Genomic DNA, 22,511 nt, shown 5'->3' on the forward strand with positions numbered 1-22,511 from the left:
AAACTTTTTACACAGGGGGCCAGTTCACTGTCCCTCAGACCATTGGAGGGCCAGACTATAAAAAAAAAACTATGAACAAATCCCTATGCACACTGCACATATCTTATTTTAAAGTAAAAAAAACAAAACAGGAACAAATACAATATTTAAAATAAAGAACAAGTAAATTTAAATCAACAAACTGACCAGTATTTCAATGGGAACTATGCTCCTCTCACTGACCACCAATGGAAGAGGTGCCTCTTCCGGAAGTGGAAGTGCGGCAGGGGCCGGATATACGGCCTCCTGCTGGGCGTAGTTTGAGGACCCCTGATGTAGATTTTCAGAGCACTTCAGTGCTTCATTTAGGCAAAGATTATCTACAAAGTAAATTATGCAGACTTAGTAGTGCATTTCTGCTCACCCAAAGTCTCTTTTCTCCTTGGCTGGGAGCTCTGTTTATCTAGATTTAAAGCATAATAAGAAGGTAGATGCATTCATTAGGTTAACATAACCCCTGGCTGTCATGTAAATCAATCAAAAGATGTAACATGACTCTAATAATAGATATTTAAATTTTGCTTATGTAATAGCCAAAACATGTGTCCTTCCTTTATTGGCACATCTCTTCTAGGTTGCGACTCAGGAATCCAGGCCCTGTTATCTTGTGGTTTTCACAAATTTAATGTGTAGATTCCAAGTCAGGGGTCCCCAAACTATGGCCCTGCGGGCCACATGCGGCCCCCTGAGGCCATTTATCCGGCCCCGCCACACTTCTGGAAGGGCACCTCTTCCATTGGTGGTCAGTGAGAGGAGCATAGTTCCCATTAAAATATTGGTCAGTTTGTTGATTTAAATTTACTTGTTCTTTATTTTAAATATTGTATTTGTTCCCGTTTTTTTTTTTTTTTACTTTAAAATAAGATATGTGCAGTGTGCATAGGAATTTGTTCATAGTTTTTTTTATAGTCCGGCCCTCCAACAGTCTGAGGGAGAGTGAACTGGCCCCCTGTGTAAAAAGTTTGGGGACCCCTGTTCCAAGTGGCTGTGCTTATTTGCATCAACCACGCAGAAGGTAAAAGAGCCTGGAAAACTGTGCTTGGAAAGTTTTAGTAAACCAAGGCTGGATATATTGCAGATAACTTCCACTCACACTCCTTGTCTACAACTTAATCACATAACACTTAAGTATAAGGATAGCATAGTGCAGTTGTGTGCCAAGGAAGAAAAAATAAATTTCTTCTGTGAGTTCCTGACATTGTGCCCCAGAATCTAGGTAGAATATTACAAAAGGTATTATTTTCTTTCTGTGGTAGAGGGTCATAAAAGAAGGTGTGAAATCTGCTCTATCAGAAGTATATTTCTCTTTTTAATGTTTTCTTCCCTTCCTGGATCATTTTTTTTTTCTTAATTTGGCTAAATATTTGCATTGAAGGCAGAGATATATGAAAATTTTATTTATGATATAATAGAAGGATCATGAGCTTTGGAGACATGAAGACTTGGTTTCAAACCTTTCCTCTGTCAATCTTGAGCAAGTTGCTTAAACGTTATGAGCCTCAGTTTTCTCATCTGTGAAATGGATATAATGAAATAAAAATTTGAGGCAAATTATGAATTTTACAATAAATCCTTCATTATATGTATGCGAAAAACATAGAATATATAGGCTTTGGTAATATTTATGGTTTCAGGCATCTTCTTAGGTATTTTGCAACATATATTCTGTGGATAAGGAGGGAGTACTTTTGTCATTATTAGAGCAACTCTTAAGTTCTCTGTTCCTCATCTGAAAAATCTGTGAAAAGGATTTGTATTAGTTATGTTAATGCTGAGCTGCTATAACAAATAGACCTTAAATTTAGAAAACATTGATGTCTATTTACCATATACATAATCTTGCAGTGAGCATTTCTGATCAGGCAGCCATGCTCCGTGTGGTTCTCGTGATTTAGCAAGTCACGGCCTTTGCTGACATTGAGGGTGTTGAAGATAGAGGGTAGCCTATTTATAATACGAATCTATGGAAGGAAGCCTGGAGTTATTATTTCGATGAATAATTAAGATTAATTTTTTTAACCCAAAATTTACTTTTTATAAGTCACTAATAAATTATTTCATTCAGTAACCTACTTACAACTTCTTGTAACAGTGCTCTATCTTAGGGATGGGGAAAATTTCACCCAGGAGGTAAAATGATGTACGTTAGGTATAAGGATAAAGTTAGGAGACTGGTTGGGAGCTGTGCCTTCTCATTTCTAGCTTGTTACTTATTGTTCCAAGCTACACCGCCTCTCCCTAAGAGTGGCTATCATCATGAAGATGTGATCCAAAGTTATTGATCAAATGAAGAAATGTCAAATATATATATTAATAAGTATTTCTTATGACCATAATGAGTGTGATTTTATTTTCTTGCATAATATATAATTATCATTCAACAAATGGGTATTGAGCATCTTCCATGCACCTACTGACAAAATAAAATTCCTAAAAGTCTGCAAAGATTAATACTGGATAGTTTGTTTATAGGTTATTTTATGTTATTTCTTCTCTTTCTTGAAACATTCAAGATTTTCTATTCGAAGGACTGTCTAAATAAAAATGTGAAACTATTTTAAGATAACTCATTGATGTTATTAAAAATCTTAGCTCATTTTTGTGATTTTTACAAATGATGGAATCAAAATGCAGGTCTGTTGCCACATATCCACTTATAATATGGAAACATGTATTAGTAGAATTAAATAAGGTGATGGTGCCCAGGTCAGAATGGTAGTGTCAGATGGATGAAGTGTGCATGCATCTGGCGGCCACTTGAATTAGCAGCTCCGTGAGCAAGCATTCAGATTTTTCATTTCTGCATACCTTTCCAAAAACCTGTTGTTCCAGTTCATTGATTAAGCATTAAATTTCCTGTCCTATATCACAATCATCAACAATATACGTATTGTAAAAATTCAAGGGACATCCTGTGCTCTCCCTTTATCTGATGCAGTAGCATCTATCAATAGTGAAAGCTGACCTGGCCAGGTAGCTCAGTTGTTTAGAGCATTGTTCCCATTCACCAAGGTTGTGGGTTCAATCCCTGGTCAGGACACATACAATAATCAACCAATGAATGCATACATATGTGGAACAGCAAATTGATGTTTTCCTCATTCTCACTCCCTTCTTCTCTATAAAAGGTAATAAATAGGTTTAAAAAAAAGATAGTGAAATCCATTGCCTTTAACAAGCCGGTATTTTTCTTGGCTTTCATGATCCTCACAGATTCTTTAGGTTTTTATCTTATTTCCCATGTTCTTCATCCCTTTTCTAGCTTCACTTCCTATAGTGCCAGTCTGTATGTTGGAGTGCCCCATGGCATGAGTGTTTGTTAAGTACATCAGTATTTAAATGACCAGATGTACAAACAAATAAATCTAATTTTCAATCTAAAGGAGAGGCACTAATGGTGGGAGTTTCAGGAAATGAGAGAAGAGTGAGCAGAGGAAGCTGTTGAATTTTTTCATTTGGCAAAACTCGCTCTGGACGGTCTTGTATAAAACAACCTCAAAGAACAGGGGCTCTGCAATTCCTTGTTGAAAACTAAATGTTAGAATAATTTTGCAAACTTCATGCTTGATTTTTCTCTTGGTTTCCATGAAGCTTGAATCAGTGAATCATTCTTGAAGTTCTTTTGTTGTTTTAACACATTAAATTAGCTCATTACAGCTGAATATGTAGTAGAAAATAGCATCTGTTTACACTGTAATAATATAAAAATTACTTACCAGTAACAGAATAAAGAGCAATTTGCAAAAGCTAATCATATTTGTGCACTTGTCTGCAAAAAGTAAATTGTTAATATATGCCCAAGGGGGGAAATCTCTCCCTGGCTTAAGCAGTGGAAACAGTGATATTAACAAGTACCACTTAGACAAAGCTTGTATTTAAGATTGGATTCAAAATATTCTAACTTGTCATGAAAATATTAATGTTCATTCATTTTGTTAACTTCCTTTGACCCTGGTAAATTCCAACAATTTAGGGATTCCAATAATACCATGGAAAATCTTATGGTTAGAAATTTCTTAATATTTCAAAAGTTCAAGTTTTCATAATTCTTACTTAAATAAACTTTTCTTTGACTTTTTTTGTGTCAGTCACAAAAAATATTAGAAAACCATGTCAAACGAAGCTCCCCTTTTTGACACCATCCCCCAAAGCATTGAAATTAAAATTCTGTTTAAAAATTGAAAATTAACATTTGAAAATATTGAAAAAAAACTATATGGACTAAAATCTTAGAAATCTCACAGTGTTGCAACTTTTTACCTCTTTAGATACGGAAGCCAGAGAGTGCTTAAATTTCATAGGATTGAGACTTTCAAATGTTACATTTATAAACTTTGGTCATTATACATAGAGACAGATGGCATTAATTTTTTTTTCCTCCTATATTTATCGGGGGAAGAGAAAGAAATCAATATGACATTAATCTTTAAATTCTCTATTTTTGGATGCCAGGATGTAACCTATTCAACTCAGACAGTCTTACTTCAGACATGTTAATAATATTCATTAAGCACAGCTCTCTTTTTTATATAGTCAATCCTTGATTACTACTCTGGGCCCGCCTTGTTGCTTTTGACCTACCCTTTAATAAGTTTCCCCGTAATGGCTAATTCCATCCACTATAATTTTAACTGACCTCCCACTAGGTTTGGAGGGCACCTCATTGTAGCCTTAGATAGTCAGACTTTACCCATCCTGGTGTCGCTGCTCTAGTGATAGGACCTTTATCCTATGGGCTTGGCTAGATACCAAATGCTAAGATAGGATCCTCTATATATCGGAAGAAATGGGGCCTTTCTTTCTAGTGAACTTTGGTGTGAAGAGAAAAGGGAACGATTCATTCGGTAGCTGAAATTTGAAGAGTTGAAATACTTTAAGACAAGGCTTTTTTTTTAAAGCTAAGTGATGTATACGTTCGCTCAATGAAGAATTTGGAAATAGGTTATCTCATACACCGTCGGTTGGAGTCTTAATTCATTTATTCAGCTGTGGCAGCTGATTAAGGATTGTGTTTCAGTGGTTACCCAGGGAAAAATGTTTTATTTGCCTTTCAAATGGCATGTCCCAGTGGCTTGGGTTACCATCTGTTGCTGATAATGTCCCAATTTAGCTACAGACTAGACCTCATCTCTAAGCGCCAGACCACGTGGCTAAATGCAGAGCCACGTTTTACTTTTGAGTTTTAAAGAGTACTCAAACCCAACATATCCTAACCCAACTCATATGCTTCTCCCCAAACATTTGGACCTGTTGGAATACGAACAAATGTAGGAAATGGCACTTCCAATCATGTGTTTGCAAGAAGCAGAATTCTGTGAGGCGTCTTTGAGGCAGGCCATGCCTCAAAATCTGCCATCAGTTCTTAACATTTTTAACTCACCTGTTAACCAAACCTGTGTACACTCTTCTCTCTGCTTTCCCTGTCATCATCAAATTCTTAGCTGTGAACCTCTCTTCTGTGGACCACTAATTGTAGTAATAATCGACAAGAATCCCACCCTCGGCTACTTCCTCATTCTTGCCCTCCTCTTCCCAGCCAAGCCCCGTTGCTCTTGCCAGAGTGACCCCATAAAACGTGCAAACGTGTTTATGTGTCTGCATTTCTTAAAAAAACCTTTGAGCAGCCTTCCATTTGAATAGAGAGTAAAGAACGTAATCCTCAACTGAGACTACAAGGCTCTCTGCAGGAAATGACTTGTGCTCAGTGACACATTCTGATGCCTGAAGGCTTCACATTTTGAGATACAAACAAACATCACATAGTTTTCCACCCTTTTGTTCAGCGCATCAGCATTAATTTCTCAAGAGCTTGTATTGAAATAACTGAAATAGGTGAATGCTTAGATAGAATGACACTCATAATGGCATCTCAAGCGTGGGCCTAAGACAGAGTAAAATCAGTGATGTGAAGTTTAACCCCTTTGCAATAGGACTGGCCAATAGTTTTTATATTTTTCAAACTTTGCCTATTCTTTGTATTCTTTTTCTTTGCCTATAGTGTATTTTTTTAATAGAGCAGATATGTAAATTTGGTTTATCAGTCTGACTTCTTCTCTGTCCCCATAACTCCAACAGTGCCTGGACACGGGTCAGTGAGGCCTTTGTGAATGAATGAACAGCAGAAGGACTGGAATAAGAGTGGATTCCGCCTACTAGACTAGGTTCTTGAGGCTGTTTGTGATCTCATACTCCCAGTGTACCCAGAGTGCTTCAGAAAATTGCTATGGTGCTTTAACACTAGGGAACATCTGGCTCAAATAGAAACCATTACAGAAGAGTTTCACTAAAAATTGCATATTTTTGAGGTGATCTTTGGGACAAGTTCATTAAAGGAACAATGTTACAATTCTCAGATGTATTCATTAGAAATTAGAAACGCTACAAACCTGTAGAAAGCAGTCCTTCCTTGATTTACGGAGAAATAAGGAATTTAATCATTTTTCCCTAATGAAAGATGCTCTTCCTCAGCAAATACAGGGTATATATTGTTATGTAGATTTATAGGGAGGAAAAGGGTAATGGTGTCAGAATTAATTTCTCTATAGTATTTTAGAGCATAAAATATTCCATTTTAGAGTTTAAAAATGGTATAAACAGAGAAATACCATTCTTGAGTACTGAAAAGTTCTATCTGTATATTTATAAGAATTGGGTCTTTTAAATAAATCTTAAAATGCAAAGTCATCACTGAATTTACTCATTGCTTTTCCCAAATTAAAAAAAAACAAAAACTTGTTATTCATCAGAATTTTTTAAAAGTGAAACGATCTTCATATTATTCCTTTGCAAAGAGAGCTCCGATAAATAGCACAATTTGCAGTTGGTGGTAAGCTTCTCCTGGAGAAAAAAATAATAATAGTTTGTGTTGGTGCCAGATGCTTTTCCAGCATTAAGTGCCATAAAAATCCCCTGAAGTGTATTCAACAGATAAGGCAAAGTGCCAAAGAATGGCAGAGAATTAAGTCGAACCCTGTTCACATATAAAATCCACCGAGACACCATATGCATATTTCCACTTTGAAATCAAAATGTGAAGCTAATTCAAAGTGTATTTAATAGACACCTATTTAGAGATCTAACCTAGGAGCTAGGGATGGAATGACAAGGAACGTCAGGCCTTTCCTTTTCTGTTGAGAGATTCACTCTCTATGGGAAGAAATTCCGCGATGGCAGCGACATCAGTGTTAGAATGCAGGCAGATGCAAGACAACAGGGAGGAGGGGACATATGATGGATAGACATCTGCCAGTGAGATATAAGGTACGCTAGGCAGAGGGAACTAGTCAGACGCAGGCTTGAAAATGATTTCTTCTTGTGGTATTTTTCTTAAGAGAATCCGAGGGAGGTATATCTCTCATTTATCTACACTGCAAGCAGTTATCCTTGCTAGAGAAGAGACATCGTGCCTGTGACTCAGAGGCATGGAGGTTGGGGCAGGTAGGTTGCCTGAAGGAGGAAGTTGGGGGATTACTTAGAGGAAGCATGTACTGTGTGCCAGGAACTAGACATTTTTCTCTGCTACTGTTATCAACACCTATGACAGCCTGACTCTTGGACATAATTAGATTCAACATTTCTAATTGCCTGTAAACTTTTAAACGGTATGTGACAATCACACACAGAGTAAAGTATTAAACTACAGGCATTATGTAGCTAGACAAAATTATTTTTTAATACGTCTCGGTTCCATACAAGACGTTTCTGTGATTATATCACTAGAGTTAAAACTCACTGGAGGTCTCTGGCTTACAAAAAAGCTCCCACAAATTTCGAGCCAACTTAACCAGAGCCAAACATTCCTTTCGTTCAACTAGACCATGTGCATCAGCTTCCATAAGCCAACTGTTAGCCTGTGTCCCCCAGTCGGGGCCCCAACAATAGAGGTCAATGAGACAGCTGTTTGGATTCCAAATTTACGAAAAAACAACGGTTTCACAACAGGAACCAAGCAAAACCTCTCATATTAGCCTCTCTCACTCAGATAAGTACTCTCTGGTTTATCATTCACATTAACAACTTGACAACATTAAATGCTTAATGTTTAAAAATCGTGATGTTTGTAGAAGAGTTAAAGAGCTTTGAAAAGATGAGTCCATCTAGATTATATTTTTTACAAACGCGTAAGTACTTACTGGCAGGGTATTTTCTTTGCTTATAAAATAAAAGTTAGAGTTACCTAATGTATCTGAGAGATCAGGACAAGCCTCTCTTCTTTGTTTATTTAGATTTTTTTTTCCCAGTGAGTAGTGGTAGAGTATAAAATTCACTTTTGCTATATTACCACTTTTTTTCTATTTTTCTATTCCTCTGACTGATACTGTTCATTTCTATATTGAAGAATGCAGAAGACAAGAACGCATTTAAAGTAAGGCGCCCATCCCTGGAGCTCAGAGAGAACACTATCGAATCATGTTTTAAATTTTTTTTTTACTTTGGACTCAATGCCAGTAAATTTTCATTTTCAGTTATAATGCAGTCATCTGCTTCCACATTAACTACACAATCACAAGTTAGCATAAATTAGTAAATACTTTTTATGGGACATATAATTAAGGAATAACGATATCTATAACACATCATTTCTCCTATCCTGTGAGAGTATTTGAAAGGTATGTGTATTCACAGCAGGGAGGAAAATGTAAAACAATGAACTCTTCTGTGTTTAAATTTCTCTTTCAAATAGTTTGTTAAGTGGAGTGGCTGAGGAGGCACTCTTCTTGGCTCAGTAGAGGGGATTTTATTTGCCTCCTGGCATGAAGTTTTCCTCAATAAAAAAGCCCTAAGGTCATAAAGAAAGAACCAGGATATGACTAACACTACACTAGTTTAATGCAAATAAAATAGTGAATTAGAGCCTTGTTACAGTGAAGTGTTAAGAATTGTGATACAGGGCTTGTCTTTACTGATTTTTTCACGGAGCTGGGGTGTAAAGCCAGTTGCCCGGCCACCATCACAGCAGCCCGGCCCATGCAGGTTCACATTGGATTTGGACAGAAGGTAATGAAACAATGGAACCAAGAACTGGTGGGCCATCATCTTTAATCCTAGCTTGCACCCAGTGGGCAAGTAAAAACACACACTGGGCTCCAAAACACACTCATTCAGTGCTCACAAAGCTACTGACTTATCTGGGTTTCCTAGAACCAAAGGTTTCTAGCTCACCAGACTTATTCACCTCTGTTCCCCATCTCCTTCCTTCTCCCTGCACAAACTCTGCACTAACTGGCTTCTCCTTTAGCATTCTGTCATCTTGGCTGCTTCTTCTGGCCTCCTCCATGTGGCCTTTCTCTGCTCTCCTCTCTGCTCTCTCCTCTAATGCTAATCTCAGGAACCGAGAGACAGCAAGCTCCCAGTCTGCCCCACTTTATAGTGCAGAAATCAAAACCTTTAATCCAATATACAAAATAAGGAAGTCTCTGATACAAAGTCACTTATCTGAGGCATAATGGGATTTCTCATGAGAGTGCACCACCCCACATCAAAAAGAGTGGGAAAGGCTTAGTCCCAAAACCAAGTCCTAGGATACAAGGATCTTACCTGCCCACAGCCCGCCTCCAATACACATTAATAAATCATGACCATCCCAAGAAGAAGAGCAACTAATATCACCTGGGCTATGGGCTTCCACGCGGGCAGCACCACCTTTAACAAAGTGAGCATAATATATTTTATCTGCCCAACATGGAGTTTCCTCCAACCCCCACAAAACAGATCATGGCAAACCATATCATATAGAGGTAAAAAAAAATAATAATAATGTGGTCAGAGGGTCACGCCACATTAATAATGAGCTTGGAGACAGAAAGGAAAAACTGGAAAGAGAAAGTCACAAGGACTTGGAAAGCACTTACATGGAATTTTAGCATTGTATGGAGATTTCCAAGGTTGATTTCTTATTTTTCCTTCAACAATCTTGGAGGGAAGTTCTCCAATTACATAAGTATCTGAGTTATTTTTTGGACTATTGTTTATAACTTGTTTTTAAGGAATGAAACATTTTAAAATTTTTCTTGGCCCTGGCCGGTTGGCTCAGCGGTAGAGCGTCGGCCTAGCGTGCGGAGGACCCGGGTTCGATTCCCGGCCAGGGCACACAGGAGAAGCGCCCATTTGCTTCTCCACCCCTCCGCCGCGCTTTCCTCTCTGTCTCTCTCTTCCCCTCCCGCAGCCAAGGCTCCATTGGAGCAAAGATGGCCCGGGCGCTGGGGATGGCTCTGTGGTCTCTGCCTCAGGCGCTAGAGTGGCTCTGGTCACAACATGGCGACGCCCAGGATGGGCAGAGAATCGCCCCCTGGTGGGCAGAGCGTCGCCCCTGGTGGGCGTGCCGGGTGGATCCCGGTCGGGCGCATGCGGGAGTCTGTCTGACTGTCTCTCCCTGTTTCCAGCTTCAGAAAGAAAAAAAAAAGAAAAAAAAAATTTTTTTTCTTGAGGTATTGCTGACGTTTAGACATGCAGGGTGGGCAAAAGTAGGTTTACAGTTCTGAGTATGCAAAATACAGTTAATAAAGTTATTGTAATAATTATAACCTGCATGTCTTTTTTCCATGTGAACAACTGTAAACCTGCTTTTGCCCACCCCTGTTTGTAAATGTTCAGTCTTCAAATGATTACGCATCAGTCTTAAAAAACCTAGACTTGGGCTCCTTAGAGACGAAGGGGTCATCTTTGAAGAAAATGCACTAGTGTTTAACAGGGGTCGGGAACCTTTTTGGCTGAGAGAGCCATGTACACCACATATTTTAAAACGTAATTCTGTGAGAGCCATACAACGACCCGTGTATGTTACACATTATCCAATAAAATTTGGTGTTGTCCCGGAGGACAGCTGTGATTGGCTCCAGCCACCTGCAACCATGATCATGAGTGGTAGGAAATGAATGGATTGTAATACATGAGAATGTTTTATATTTTTAACATTATTATTATTTTTTATTAAAGATTTGTCTGTGAGCCAGATTCAACCATCAAAAGAGCCACGTTTGGCTCGCGAGCCATAGGTTCCTGACCCCTGGTTTAAGATGTGTGGTTCTGAAACTTCCGTATACATCTGAATCACCAGGAGAGCTTGTAAAACATAGATTGCTGAGCCCTCTCTTCATTGTTTCTGATTCCGTAGGACTGGGATAGAGGTAGAAATTTTGCATTTCTAACAAGCTCCCTGCTTCTGCTGCAGCTGCTGGTCTTGGGACCACACTTTGAGGACTAAGGCTTTATGTGAATGTTAAATTAAGCTGAAAGTTGATAACAAGGGGATTAAGATAGAATAAGGACCTGGAAGTGCTCTGTTGGTGTAAACAAACGTGATATTCAAAATATTTAACAAAACCACGGACTAATCAGAATGTATACTCGTGTTAACACATGTGGCTGAGTCTGTGCCCACTGCCTCAATAGTAGACTTGAGTGAGTGTATGCTACATAAAAACAACTGTACTTAAGAGTAATCAAAATTTTAAACATTTTTGTCTGGAGTAATTTTTTACTAGTTCTCAAAATAGAAATCTAAAGTAAGTGTTTAAAGTTTAGGATGCTATATCATGTTTTATCATTTCATTTTGTCATCTCCAAACAATAAGCTAAAATTTTCAAACTCAGTAAAGAAAAAAGAAAAAGAATTCTCTTGGCTCAAGTGTTATCTCTGTCCTCCCCAAAGAGGATGGTAACTTCTTTAGTAATTACTCTTCATTTTTCTCATATTTTAATGTAATAATGTTCATTTTAATAAATTTTATATGTGGTAAAATTACATGATATCAACCAACAAAGACCACATTATTCCTTTTGAAATAATATGTTCCTGAAAATTTATTCATTATGATAACCAGATATGTATGCCTGTAATACACTTCCTAGTTTTAAAAGGAGTATATTAAAATGTAGAGTACAAGTATTGAAGGTATCGGTGCTAAAGGAATAAAATGATACATGAATATTAAGTACCTGTGAGTTTCATGGGATCCTACTGATTTATTTTACAAAGATGCCTCTTACTTAGATAAGTAAAATAAATGTGTGTGTTTGTTTTAGAAGGATGAAACTCTTCTCCCAAACGTTAGCCACTGAACAATTATTTTTATCTACTTTGGAACTTCCGCTGTTTTCTAATTGGAAGCCATTTTGAAATACCGAAGATAAAATTTGACAACTGAACAGTCTGACTGGCCACTGATGACTAGGATTGGTGATGACATTTAAAGTAGCACCATTCTTTTCTACAGGAATGTGCACACGTCTTTAATGTCAGCACTTGCCTCTGTGATGACACGTGTGTTAGATTTGTTGGTGTCATGTGCTATTTCAAGGTCGGTGATAGTGATTTTTATTACACAATACTTCAGTATTCCACTGATTATTTAAAAGTAAGTTGTCAAAGCCCAGTTTTGATTGTTCTGCTCACTTCTATGTGTACTACGATCGCCTTGATCCTGTTTTAGTTTTAAACTACGAAATTCTGAAACGTGTCATAATGAAGTACTACACTTCTTTAACTTTGAAATCATTCCCGTGAAAAATAACTGTTTGCTTGTGTCTGACCGTTCCTAGGTTTCTGGGAAAGACTTGACTCAGAGACTGGCTAATAAATAACGGGAAACAACCTTGGAGGGAATGCGGGGTGCTAGGTTACAGCCGGGGTCTCTGCCCAGACGAGGCTCAGAGAGACATCTCTGGCCAACTGCTGCTTTTTAAAAAATCTCCCAGCAGTATTGTTTCTGAGGCTGTAGCTTTGTCTACAGCCACAGACAGGTTAGACGTGGCTGAATAATCTATCCAACTCAGTAAAGGGACAGAAAGAGGTAGTAAGGAGAGCTGGCTGTGTTTTTTTGTTTGTTTGTTTTTGTTTTTTTGGAACACGCTTTTATACAACGTACCTCTATCAAAGTGGATCGGTGTGTGTGTGTGTGTGTGTATATATATATATATATATATATGGGCTTATATACATACATAGAAAAATTAATACTAGTATAACCCAAGAGTAGTCCAATAAATTCTAAAAACATTAAATAAAGGTCGATGACAATAAGAATGTATAATATCCAAAAGGGTTATCTGTCTACATTTGGTTTCCAACTTGTACCTTCACTTCTACTGCACACACACACACACACACACACACACACCTGCACCATCACAATCACACTGATCTCCCCCAGTGCTGTATCCCTTCTATAGGCTATCATCCCCTAAAGTCTACATGCATGAGTTTTCCATAGCACATTGGACCTTCATATTATTGGATTTTTTTTTTCAAATGCATGGGAGGCTTAGTTGTATTTCTTTTAATCAGATAATTTTTAATTAAGATGATTATTATCAGGTGCTTCGGGACTGTTATTCAATTAACGAGTGAGTGTGCATTTCTTAATATTGTTTCCTTTTTGTTTTTTTAATATAACAAATGTCTCAGTTGCGTCACACCAACTATTGGTCATTTTATGATCCCTTTGTCCCCACAACTCCCTGAGCCATTTCACTTATTGGACGTATTGGCTTAGTTATATGTGGGTAGACAGTATTTTGGGTCTATAAGTCCTCTCTATTGGATTCTTTTGGAGTAAGTTTCGTAACTTTCAAAATGGTATCGTTCTCCTGGCCCTATGATGTTCTAAAACCAAGTTTTTTTCTGGTTTGAAATACCAGTGAAAATGCAGATTTGCTAAAAACCTTAAGATGTATATTTTGGAGATATAAACAGAAGTATTAATGTTAATTTAAACACTGTCTTTTAATATGTATTGTATATAAACCATTCACTTCTCTACCAGGGTAGGAATACTGACAGCAAGAAGAGAGGAACTTTGCTTTAAGGAAAAGTATGTAACCAATTGCCTACAGATGACCAACTATATTATGGATTTAATTGACTATAGCATATTGCCCTCAAAAGATATCTCCAAAGGACTTGATGTATTAATAAGGAAAACTAGGCAGGAAATAAAAACCTCTCTGTCCGTCAAAGTAGCATTCTCCATGTAGAATCAAACCAATCCAATCTATCACTGGTTCTTCAATTAACTATAGCAAGTCTTAACTTCATATTTTGGCTCACACTATGTCTTTTGATGTTATGTGTTGTTGGAAAACTTGTAACTGATGCATGAGTGTCCTCTCTGTTCAAACTGTTTCTAATATATAATTTCCTTGTCCAGTGTTCTTTCAATAAGGGTACCTAGTCCTTTGAGGAGGCTTGTCAGAATGATGCAAATGAAGGTGTGGATTATTTATGTATCATTCATAAAAAGATAGACTGCAACAGCCTACCTACCACAGTTGCTATGATGAAGAGGACAATGTGATTATTATTTTTCTTGCAAAATGGAAACTCGAATTTAAGTAAGCCTTTGAAAGTAATGGGTAGTCTAACACTCACAGTCCTCCACTAAGATGCCTTCTTTGTGAGATGACATCTTTAAAGGTTTTAAGCTGGAAAACTTTCTGATCTAAGAATTTTCCTGCCCACTCCCAGCCCACCCCAAGCGACAAAACCTTTTTTCTTTTTGCATAAATAAACATTAGTCAATATAGATTTCTTTAAGATGACTTTCTATCTCAATGGATATATCTCTCCAGGACTAAAAAATAAAATAGTATTGAGAAAATATAAACTTGGGAAAATGTATATTGCTTTTTAAAAAAAAACAACTCAGAAGGCACAGAGACACGGACAAAAGAATCACATTGGCCCCATTAGGTAGTCAGAACACACAGGAGCCTTCTGACAATGGACCGGGGCATGAAAGACCCCCATGTGGAAAGAATGCCACTACCTTGCATTTCTCAGACTACCCTCTGTGGGAAGCAAGGAGAAAGAAAGAATCAGAAAATTGCCCAGCCTCTGTGTTATTCCATTGGGACTTAGGCAAGTACTTTTTGCTTTTGAACTCTTGAAGCCTCAATCTCTGTCTCCAGGGTGCCCACTTCCCTTGTTATATGTGAACTTTTTCTTGTAGACACCTGTTGGGGACTGTATTAATAAGACACATTGTAGAAAGAGAAAACACATTTCCCAAGCCAGGAAGGTGAGAGCTATTTTTTTTCCAGGGCTCTTGTTAATCTTTGGGAGCCCAGCATCTCCTATGGCAGAACAATGATGACACGGGTATAAATTCTTATTTGCCCCCCCCCTCCGCTCCATGAAGAAAATTTCATTGATGTGTTAGTGTTCAGCTACGTTTTTCTTAAGAGAAGCAACTGAGTACTCCTTCCTTCCATCCAGAGGTTTTTAGAACTTGATTCCCATTGCTTTCTAGCATCATTCTAAATAGAAACCCACTGCTTGGCCGCGGCCAAAGTTAGCATGAATGGTACCTATTATTGAAAGGGAGTCTGTATTTGCAGTAATACAGAGAATGCTAGTTTAGAAATGAGCCTGATTGCATGGTTCATTTTGTTCTCCTTTGTAGAGCCAGGCTGCGGCCCACTACAAAGGCACGAAACATGCCAAGAAGCTCAAAGCACTGGAAGCCATGAAAAATAAGCAGAAATCTGTCACTGCCAAGGACAGCGCAAAGACTACCTTCACCTCCATCACTACCAATACCATCAATACCAGCTCTGACAAAACAGGTTAAGCGACAATCTTTGTTGTTGTTGTTGTTGTTCTTGTTGCTGTCCTCACCATCGTTGCTGTTCGCTGGGGCTTCTCCCCTTGTCTAACCCCGTGTCTGTTTACTTATGTTCCTGCCGCGTTGAGTCATGCTTGCTCCATCTTTCCCTGTGATGGTAATTGTTTCCCCTCGTTTTTCTAATGCCCTTGAGACATGGAGATAATCGCGCGTGGTACTGCGGGGTCTGCCTTTGAAACAGGCCCATGGCTGTTTTCAAGCGGCATGAGAGTCAGCAAGGCATTCGAATCCAGATCCCCAGGAAGCATTGTTTGAGAAGTGAATCTTTTCAGTGTGCACTGTTTGCAGATCTGATTGAACTGTGAGCACACAGCAAAGTATGCTAAATGAGTCGAGAAGGCCCCAATAAGGGCATTATTACTGACAGGCCTGCTTCCCATAAATCCCAAGCATTGCAGTGTTTTAAGTAGTTGGCTGTGTAATTCTGGGCTTGTTACGGCTGGCTAACCTTCCCTCTGCATACACAGGTAAGTGTTATTGATACCAATTATTCTTTTTAACAGAGTCTTCACAGTGAAATAATGGGCACTGAATGGCCCCTTGGGATAGCGCCTGCAAACAGCCGGTTTATTTGTGGCAAAGGAAGCCCGAGGGGTTTCCCTGCGCCGACAGTTTAAAAAATAGAACACTGGTCCTCAAAATTTCCATGCAAGGGAGTCCTCTGTGATTCATAGATGTACCTTTAATAAAGCACTGTCTACAACAGAAGGGCTGGTCCCTGTTTTCCGGTCCCTCAAACGGTAGTGATCAGGGAACATTCATATCATCCTACAGGGTAATGTCTTATCCAAGAGAGACTCTTCTGACTGATAGAAATAGAAAATGCTACAGTGAACAAGTAGAACAGATGATAGTGACTTTGTTACAGCCGGTTAGACACACATGCGAGCTGAAGGATCTGGGAACATGCTTGCTTCTGCATGAACCTGTAAGGGACACTGATGTTTCCTCCAAATCCCCATGACAAGATTGTTGCCCTTTACCCAGGTATTATTGGTAGACGCATCGGGCTGCCCTCCCTGAAAACCCTGTGTACTCTCTGCGGCTGAGTACATCTGTCATTTTGTACCCTGTCACCAGGTTGTAGGTGTTGAGTAAAATGTTTATTGGATGGCTGAATTTCCCCCCACCCCCTTGCTTCTCCGATTCACTCAGTTTTGTGCCACAACATACTAGAGGTAACAAAGAAGGGCCTGACAACTTCACTTCTTTGGGATCCAGAGCAAGAGCTGGGTTATGCCGTTTTATTAATGTAGATGTCACTCTAACAGGGACAGCATTCATCTTTTCTCTATTGATTTAAAACGTACTCCTTGCTTGGGGGGGGGGGCTGTAGAGGAATGAGCAGTAATGAAGCAGGTGAGTATAATTTTTATTCCCAGATATCGGGGTCTCTTTAGAGCCTTATTTCCCACAAAGAAATTTCTTTCATTGGCAAAAAAAATAAAAGTAGTAGGTAGGGGAGAACAAAGAGATGGGTCTAATGTAAAGGGTTTGCTTCAAAAAGATGTGTTTGCTGTAAACAGTTTGCTTGGCCCCAGACATTTCCATGTTTACACATTTTAATTAATAATGGTTATTTAGGTTACCTTGACTCCTCTTTAGAGTGCAGAAGTCCCTGTTACATTGAGGATGCACGTCATTTACAAAAATATATGTACATGGTGGGTAGAGCTGCTAACTTGGGTTAGAAAAGGCTCCTACATGTGTTGTCTGTGTTATGAGCACATTCTTCCATTCCTCAGCCTAAAGACTTAAAATATAAAGGTGGCAGTCATCAAGGCTCTGTCCTTTTAGATGTTGAATGGAAACCATTTTTGGGTTGGGCTGAGGGTGACAACCTACTTAAAATAAACCGATTCACAGTGGAGATGCCAGAACTTACCTAATGGTTGGAATGGCATTGAAACGGTGAGCCGTTCTTTCAAGCTGTTCGCTAGAGAAAATTCCAGAAAGCAGAAGAGATGTAAACGATCGGAAAAGTTGTTACCAATATTCTAAAGACCAAGGAGGAATGATGGGCATCAAGGAGAACATTGTTGTCCTAATCTATGGGGAACTATACTAAAAAACAAAAACAAACAAACAAAAAAACCCCAGTATGTTAGGGAGAAAGACTAAGAAGTCTAACACATTTACCAGATGTTTTAAGCCAAATTTTATCAAACTGGAATTTCCACAAAACTATCTCTAAGAAGTAGCCCAAGAAAGCTTCTGTCATTTTATCGATTCTTATCCCATTTGTATAGTAATATAAATCAGAGGCAACTATATTAACCAATTGGAATTTTCTTAAAACTATTTCTTGTTCTTCTTATTACTTCCTGTTTTCTCATACTGATTAGAAAGAAACACAGCTCGGAAAACAAGATGGGCCTCTGGGATCCTTTCCTAGGACAGTTAAATACTCTGAGGCAGACGGAAAGAGAGATAAGACTCCAGTTATAAAGATCGGGTATCTTTTAATAATTAAAAATATTATCCATTTTGCTTGATACACAAAGTTGTTTTGTGGACTTAACCACACTTGAAAAGTACAGATGTATTAAATGACATTTTACCAAATTACTCTTAAATATAATCCAACTGTATAAAAACTAATTGCTTTTTAAAAAAAGTCTAGATATACAATGATTTTGTAGATAAGAACCTTGAGAGAAGGTTTGGCAACAGTAAAGAAAAGGAGAAAAAAGATTTTGAACTTGAATTAGGAAATACACTTGGAGGTTTTTCTGGGTGTCTCAAACATACAAGAAATAAAAGACTCATAGAATAACAAAGTTTCCTCGCAAATCTACTTGATGAAAAGAGAATTGTGACAAACAATTCTTCCTCCCAAATTTCTAAATCATATATTATGGGTTTTAATTGCTGCCTTAGGCTAACAAATATGTCTAAATGACACATTGGGTAAGCTTTTAGCCACTAACTTTATGATCTTGGAATTCTTTTTTATTGCTTATGTCAGTCTGCATGCTGGAGTGGTGAGTAATAGAGAATGTGCAGTGATCAACCACCAACTGCTCAAAGAAAGCATAGTTCTATCTCTAGGCAAGAAAGATACTTCCTAACATTAAAACATAACTTTGGTTTTTGTGATCTAATGAGGATTATTAGGTTGGTGAATTTACACAAAGAAAAATTTATAGGCGAAAGTAATATTTCTGAACACTTAAAATTGTTGGTATATGAGGGTGGTTGTTATTTATTACCAAATATTTCTCTTTTTTTTTGAAGATTTTATTTATTGATTTTAAAGAGAGGGGAGAGAGGGGTGTGGGGGAGTGGGTGTGAGGAGCGGGAAGCATCAACTTGTTGCTTCTCGTATGTGCCTTGACTGGGCAAGCCCAGGGTTGCGAACCAATGACCTCCGCATTCCAGGTCGACACTTGATCCACTGTCTCATCGCAGGTCAGGCTATTACAGAATATTTCATAGAGCAAACATTTTCAAAATTGGCCAGAATAACTTTGTCTGATCTAGCAAGTTTATTTTTTTTTAAATACAAGGGTTTTATACAGAAAACGCAATGACAAAAATTAAGAAATTTTGCTCAAAGTTGGCAAATGTAACTCCGCTGATTTTTTTTTCTATGAAATGACCATTTCAGAGTTGTTAAATTTAACCTTATGCTAGACCATCTTATGATCTTTATTTACTTCCCCTTTTTGGGAAATCTTACTTGTTCCCATCACCTATCAGGTCGGTTAGGTTAGATTATACTACAATAATAAACAACTTCTAAATCGCAGTGGTTTTTACAACAACTACTTACTTCTTACACAACACATCAACCGTAGCTTTCTTTCCGTGTTAATTTAACTCCAGGTCCAGGCGACTGAAGCAGCCATGAGTTGAATATTACCAATTCTATGGCAGAGGGAAAAGAGAGTCATGAACCAATAGGCTTTTAAAGCTTTTTAATAGAAGTGACATATAATAAATATATCTCTCCCTTCCACGGGCCACCTATGTGATCAAACCTGATTATAATGGCCAAGGAGGAGTAATCTCCTCCGGGCAGGAGAAGCAGTGCTAGTAAACAGTGAAACACTATTCCACCACGGCTTCAACTATCACTTGTGCCTCTAGATGTCTCAGCATCCCACATTTCTAACTGTGTTCTTGTCCTCAGTTCCCCACTGGTTTTTTCATGAATTATTAGTCACTCGCTCGGATGGTTTGAGGCACCTCTATTTTACAGGTTCCAAAAAAAAAAAAAGTAGAGCTAATTTTTATGAGCATTTCCAACTTTCTCTTCATCCTGTCTCTTCTGTTTTTATTTTTGCTCCTGCAGATCACAGAGTTGAAACCTTCTAGTTTGTCTTTGCCTCTTCTGGCTATCTCTGTTCTCACATTGATTCAACTGTTGAAATCCACTTCCCTCACAATCCCAGAGAAGGTCTTTCTCTCTTTCACACATGGTAACTGTCCATTTCCTGGCATCTCAGAGATCTGTGACTTGCTTGTATAATAGCCCTAGCCTCAATTCTTGCCCCTTGACAACCATCTTCATTCTACTGTCTGTTTATACTAGATAGTGCACAGGTTACAGCACTTACCCATTCAGAAAACTCTAATGGGTCTTTGTGCTGAACTTTATGGTCCCCTGGGATTTGACCACAACCTCCTTTCTAAACTTCTCTTCTCTTACTCACTTGCAATATTTTCCACTAAAGGCACAGGTAGTTTTTTTTTTTTTGTCTGTTTCTTATATTGTTCTTTTAAATTTCTTAAAAGTATATTACTTTTCTCTTTGTCCTTCTGCCCATGAATTCACATAAGAATCCATAATTTTCTAACTATTCTGTCATAGTCTTCTTAAAATATAATTTTTACATCTTTAGCCTATTTTTATTGCTTTGCTAGTTGACACGTTTGTTGAGAGTAATACTTGAATAATCTTTCTATTTATTCATTTCTCTATAGAGTACTTTTCATATAAAACATAGTAAGTAGTTTTAAAAGTTGAAGCACTGAGTTTTGTGGGGGTTTTTTTCTTGATCTGAAGAATAGCAAAGCTTTAGACTTTTTTAAATTTCTGAGTAGATAGTTTCATGGAAGAACAATGGTTCTCATTAATTTTAAGGAATTCTAAAAAATTCTGAGATATTGCTTATCAAATTTTAGAGGTGAGAGTTTTCATAAGGGTCACCAAGTCTAACCCATAAAATTTGTTTAGTTATTCTTTGAGATTCTCTATTTGCACAAAGAATGCTAGACATTTCTAATGCCTTTTAGCAACTAGCAATCAGGAGTTAATAAGCCTGTTAGATATGTGGATTTACCGTTATCATCTAATTGGTAAGCTCTGAGAACATTTTTCCTGGATTCTGTTACACAATTCCTTATGAAGTTTCCGTGAATTGCCAATATATTCGTTACAATATTACCATTTAAATTTTTATTTTTCATTTATTTATAGACTTTTTTGCATCCATTTTCCCTCCCTTTATTTTTAAATACAAAATTATAACCCAGGAATGCTATACTCACCTCTCAAAGGGCCCAAGAGTGAAGTACTTTTGAATCTTGTTGAGAAAGTCTGTGAATGCAAGGAGCATTTCTTGGGATTAATAATCAACTCTAAATGTTCAGTGGAATTCACATTATTTTTTCAAGGACGTAGATCAATAGAAGACTTTTTCTAATGATAACGAAAATAGCTGGGCCCTGGATGGTGGCTCAGTGGATAGAGCATCAGCCCAGCAAATGGACATCCCAGGTTTGATTCCTGGTCAGGGCACACAGGAGAAGCAACATCTGCTTCCGCCCACCACCCTCTCCCTCTTCTCCCACAGCCAGTGGCTCGATTGGTTTGAGCGTGGCCCTGGGTGCTGAGGATAGCTCCCTGGGAGCGCATCAGCCTCAGATGCTAAACATAGCTCAGTACTTGAGCATTGGCCCCAGATGGAGTTGCCAGATGGATCCCATTCAGGGTGCATGTGGAAATCTGCCTTACTATCTCCCTCCTCTCACCTTAAAAAATAAACAAACAAACAAAAAAAGCTAATGTAAAGTGATGTCCGGGACTGCAAACAAATGCATCAGGAAACAAAGCCTCTTTGGGAAAAGCAGTCAATTAGAAGGTCACAAAGTCTGGGTTCTTTCCTTTTCTGACCATTATCTTATTTATATCAGGCCCAGTGCCAGGCACAAGTAGCCATACACATTTTTGCCCTTTTCATTTAGCTAGGAGGTAAATCAATAGACTGGTGATCTGGAAATAAAAGTGGTAGATGAATAGTTTGTAAGGAAAAGCCAGTCCCAATGTAATTTAGAAAATAGGCATAGAGTTTTCAGAGGAAGGTAAGTAGGAATTAGCTTTCTTTCTGTTTTCAAAAGGAAGATGGGAAAAGTTTTTGTTTCCTTTTCTTTGATGTAGGTTTCATACAAATGTCCCAAATGTTGCAAATTATAACAGAGCACAAACTGGTCTTGACATCAGAAAGCCATGTATTTTCGATATTGTATGTGTACAGGTGCTATAGTATGGTATATATGTATTATACATAAATATTTTATATGCATATTTATATGCAAGATTCTGTCTTTAATACCTGTCTGAAAAGTATCCCAGTATACCTGCTCTTTATAATCAGTGTGGTACATTTTGTTTAAGAAGAAAAAAACACACACACACAAAAACACTTTTGTGGCTTATGAATCCATAGCACTGTTGTACTTTAAGAGGCAATATAAAGCCATTTGAAGAGGGACACATTTCTATCAGCACTTATAGATCAGGTGCAGAGGTGTACAAATGCCTCCTTGGCATAGTAGAAATTGTGCTAGCTCCTGGGTGTTTTTTTCCCAACCCATTGTCCCAAACAAAGCCTCCCAGGGACA

At 38.0% G+C, this 22,511-nt stretch overlaps 1 protein-coding gene across 3 annotated transcripts in view; it reads left to right on the forward strand.

The window, feature by feature from the left end:
- ZNF385D (zinc finger protein 385D) overlaps positions 1 to 22,511 on the forward strand; it is a 910,525-nt gene that overhangs the window by 799,845 nt on the left and 88,169 nt on the right. For all 3 annotated transcript variants that reach the window (XM_066244601.1, XM_066244603.1, XM_066244602.1), the window contains one exon: positions 15,441 to 15,603. In XM_066244601.1, the coding sequence (XP_066100698.1) occupies positions 15,441 to 15,603 (163 nt within the window). The remainder of the gene's footprint in view (positions 1 to 15,440; positions 15,604 to 22,511) is intronic.

This window comes from Saccopteryx bilineata, chromosome 10, assembly GCF_036850765.1.
Source record: "Saccopteryx bilineata isolate mSacBil1 chromosome 10, mSacBil1_pri_phased_curated, whole genome shotgun sequence".
NCBI lineage: Eukaryota > Metazoa > Chordata > Mammalia > Chiroptera > Emballonuridae > Saccopteryx > Saccopteryx bilineata.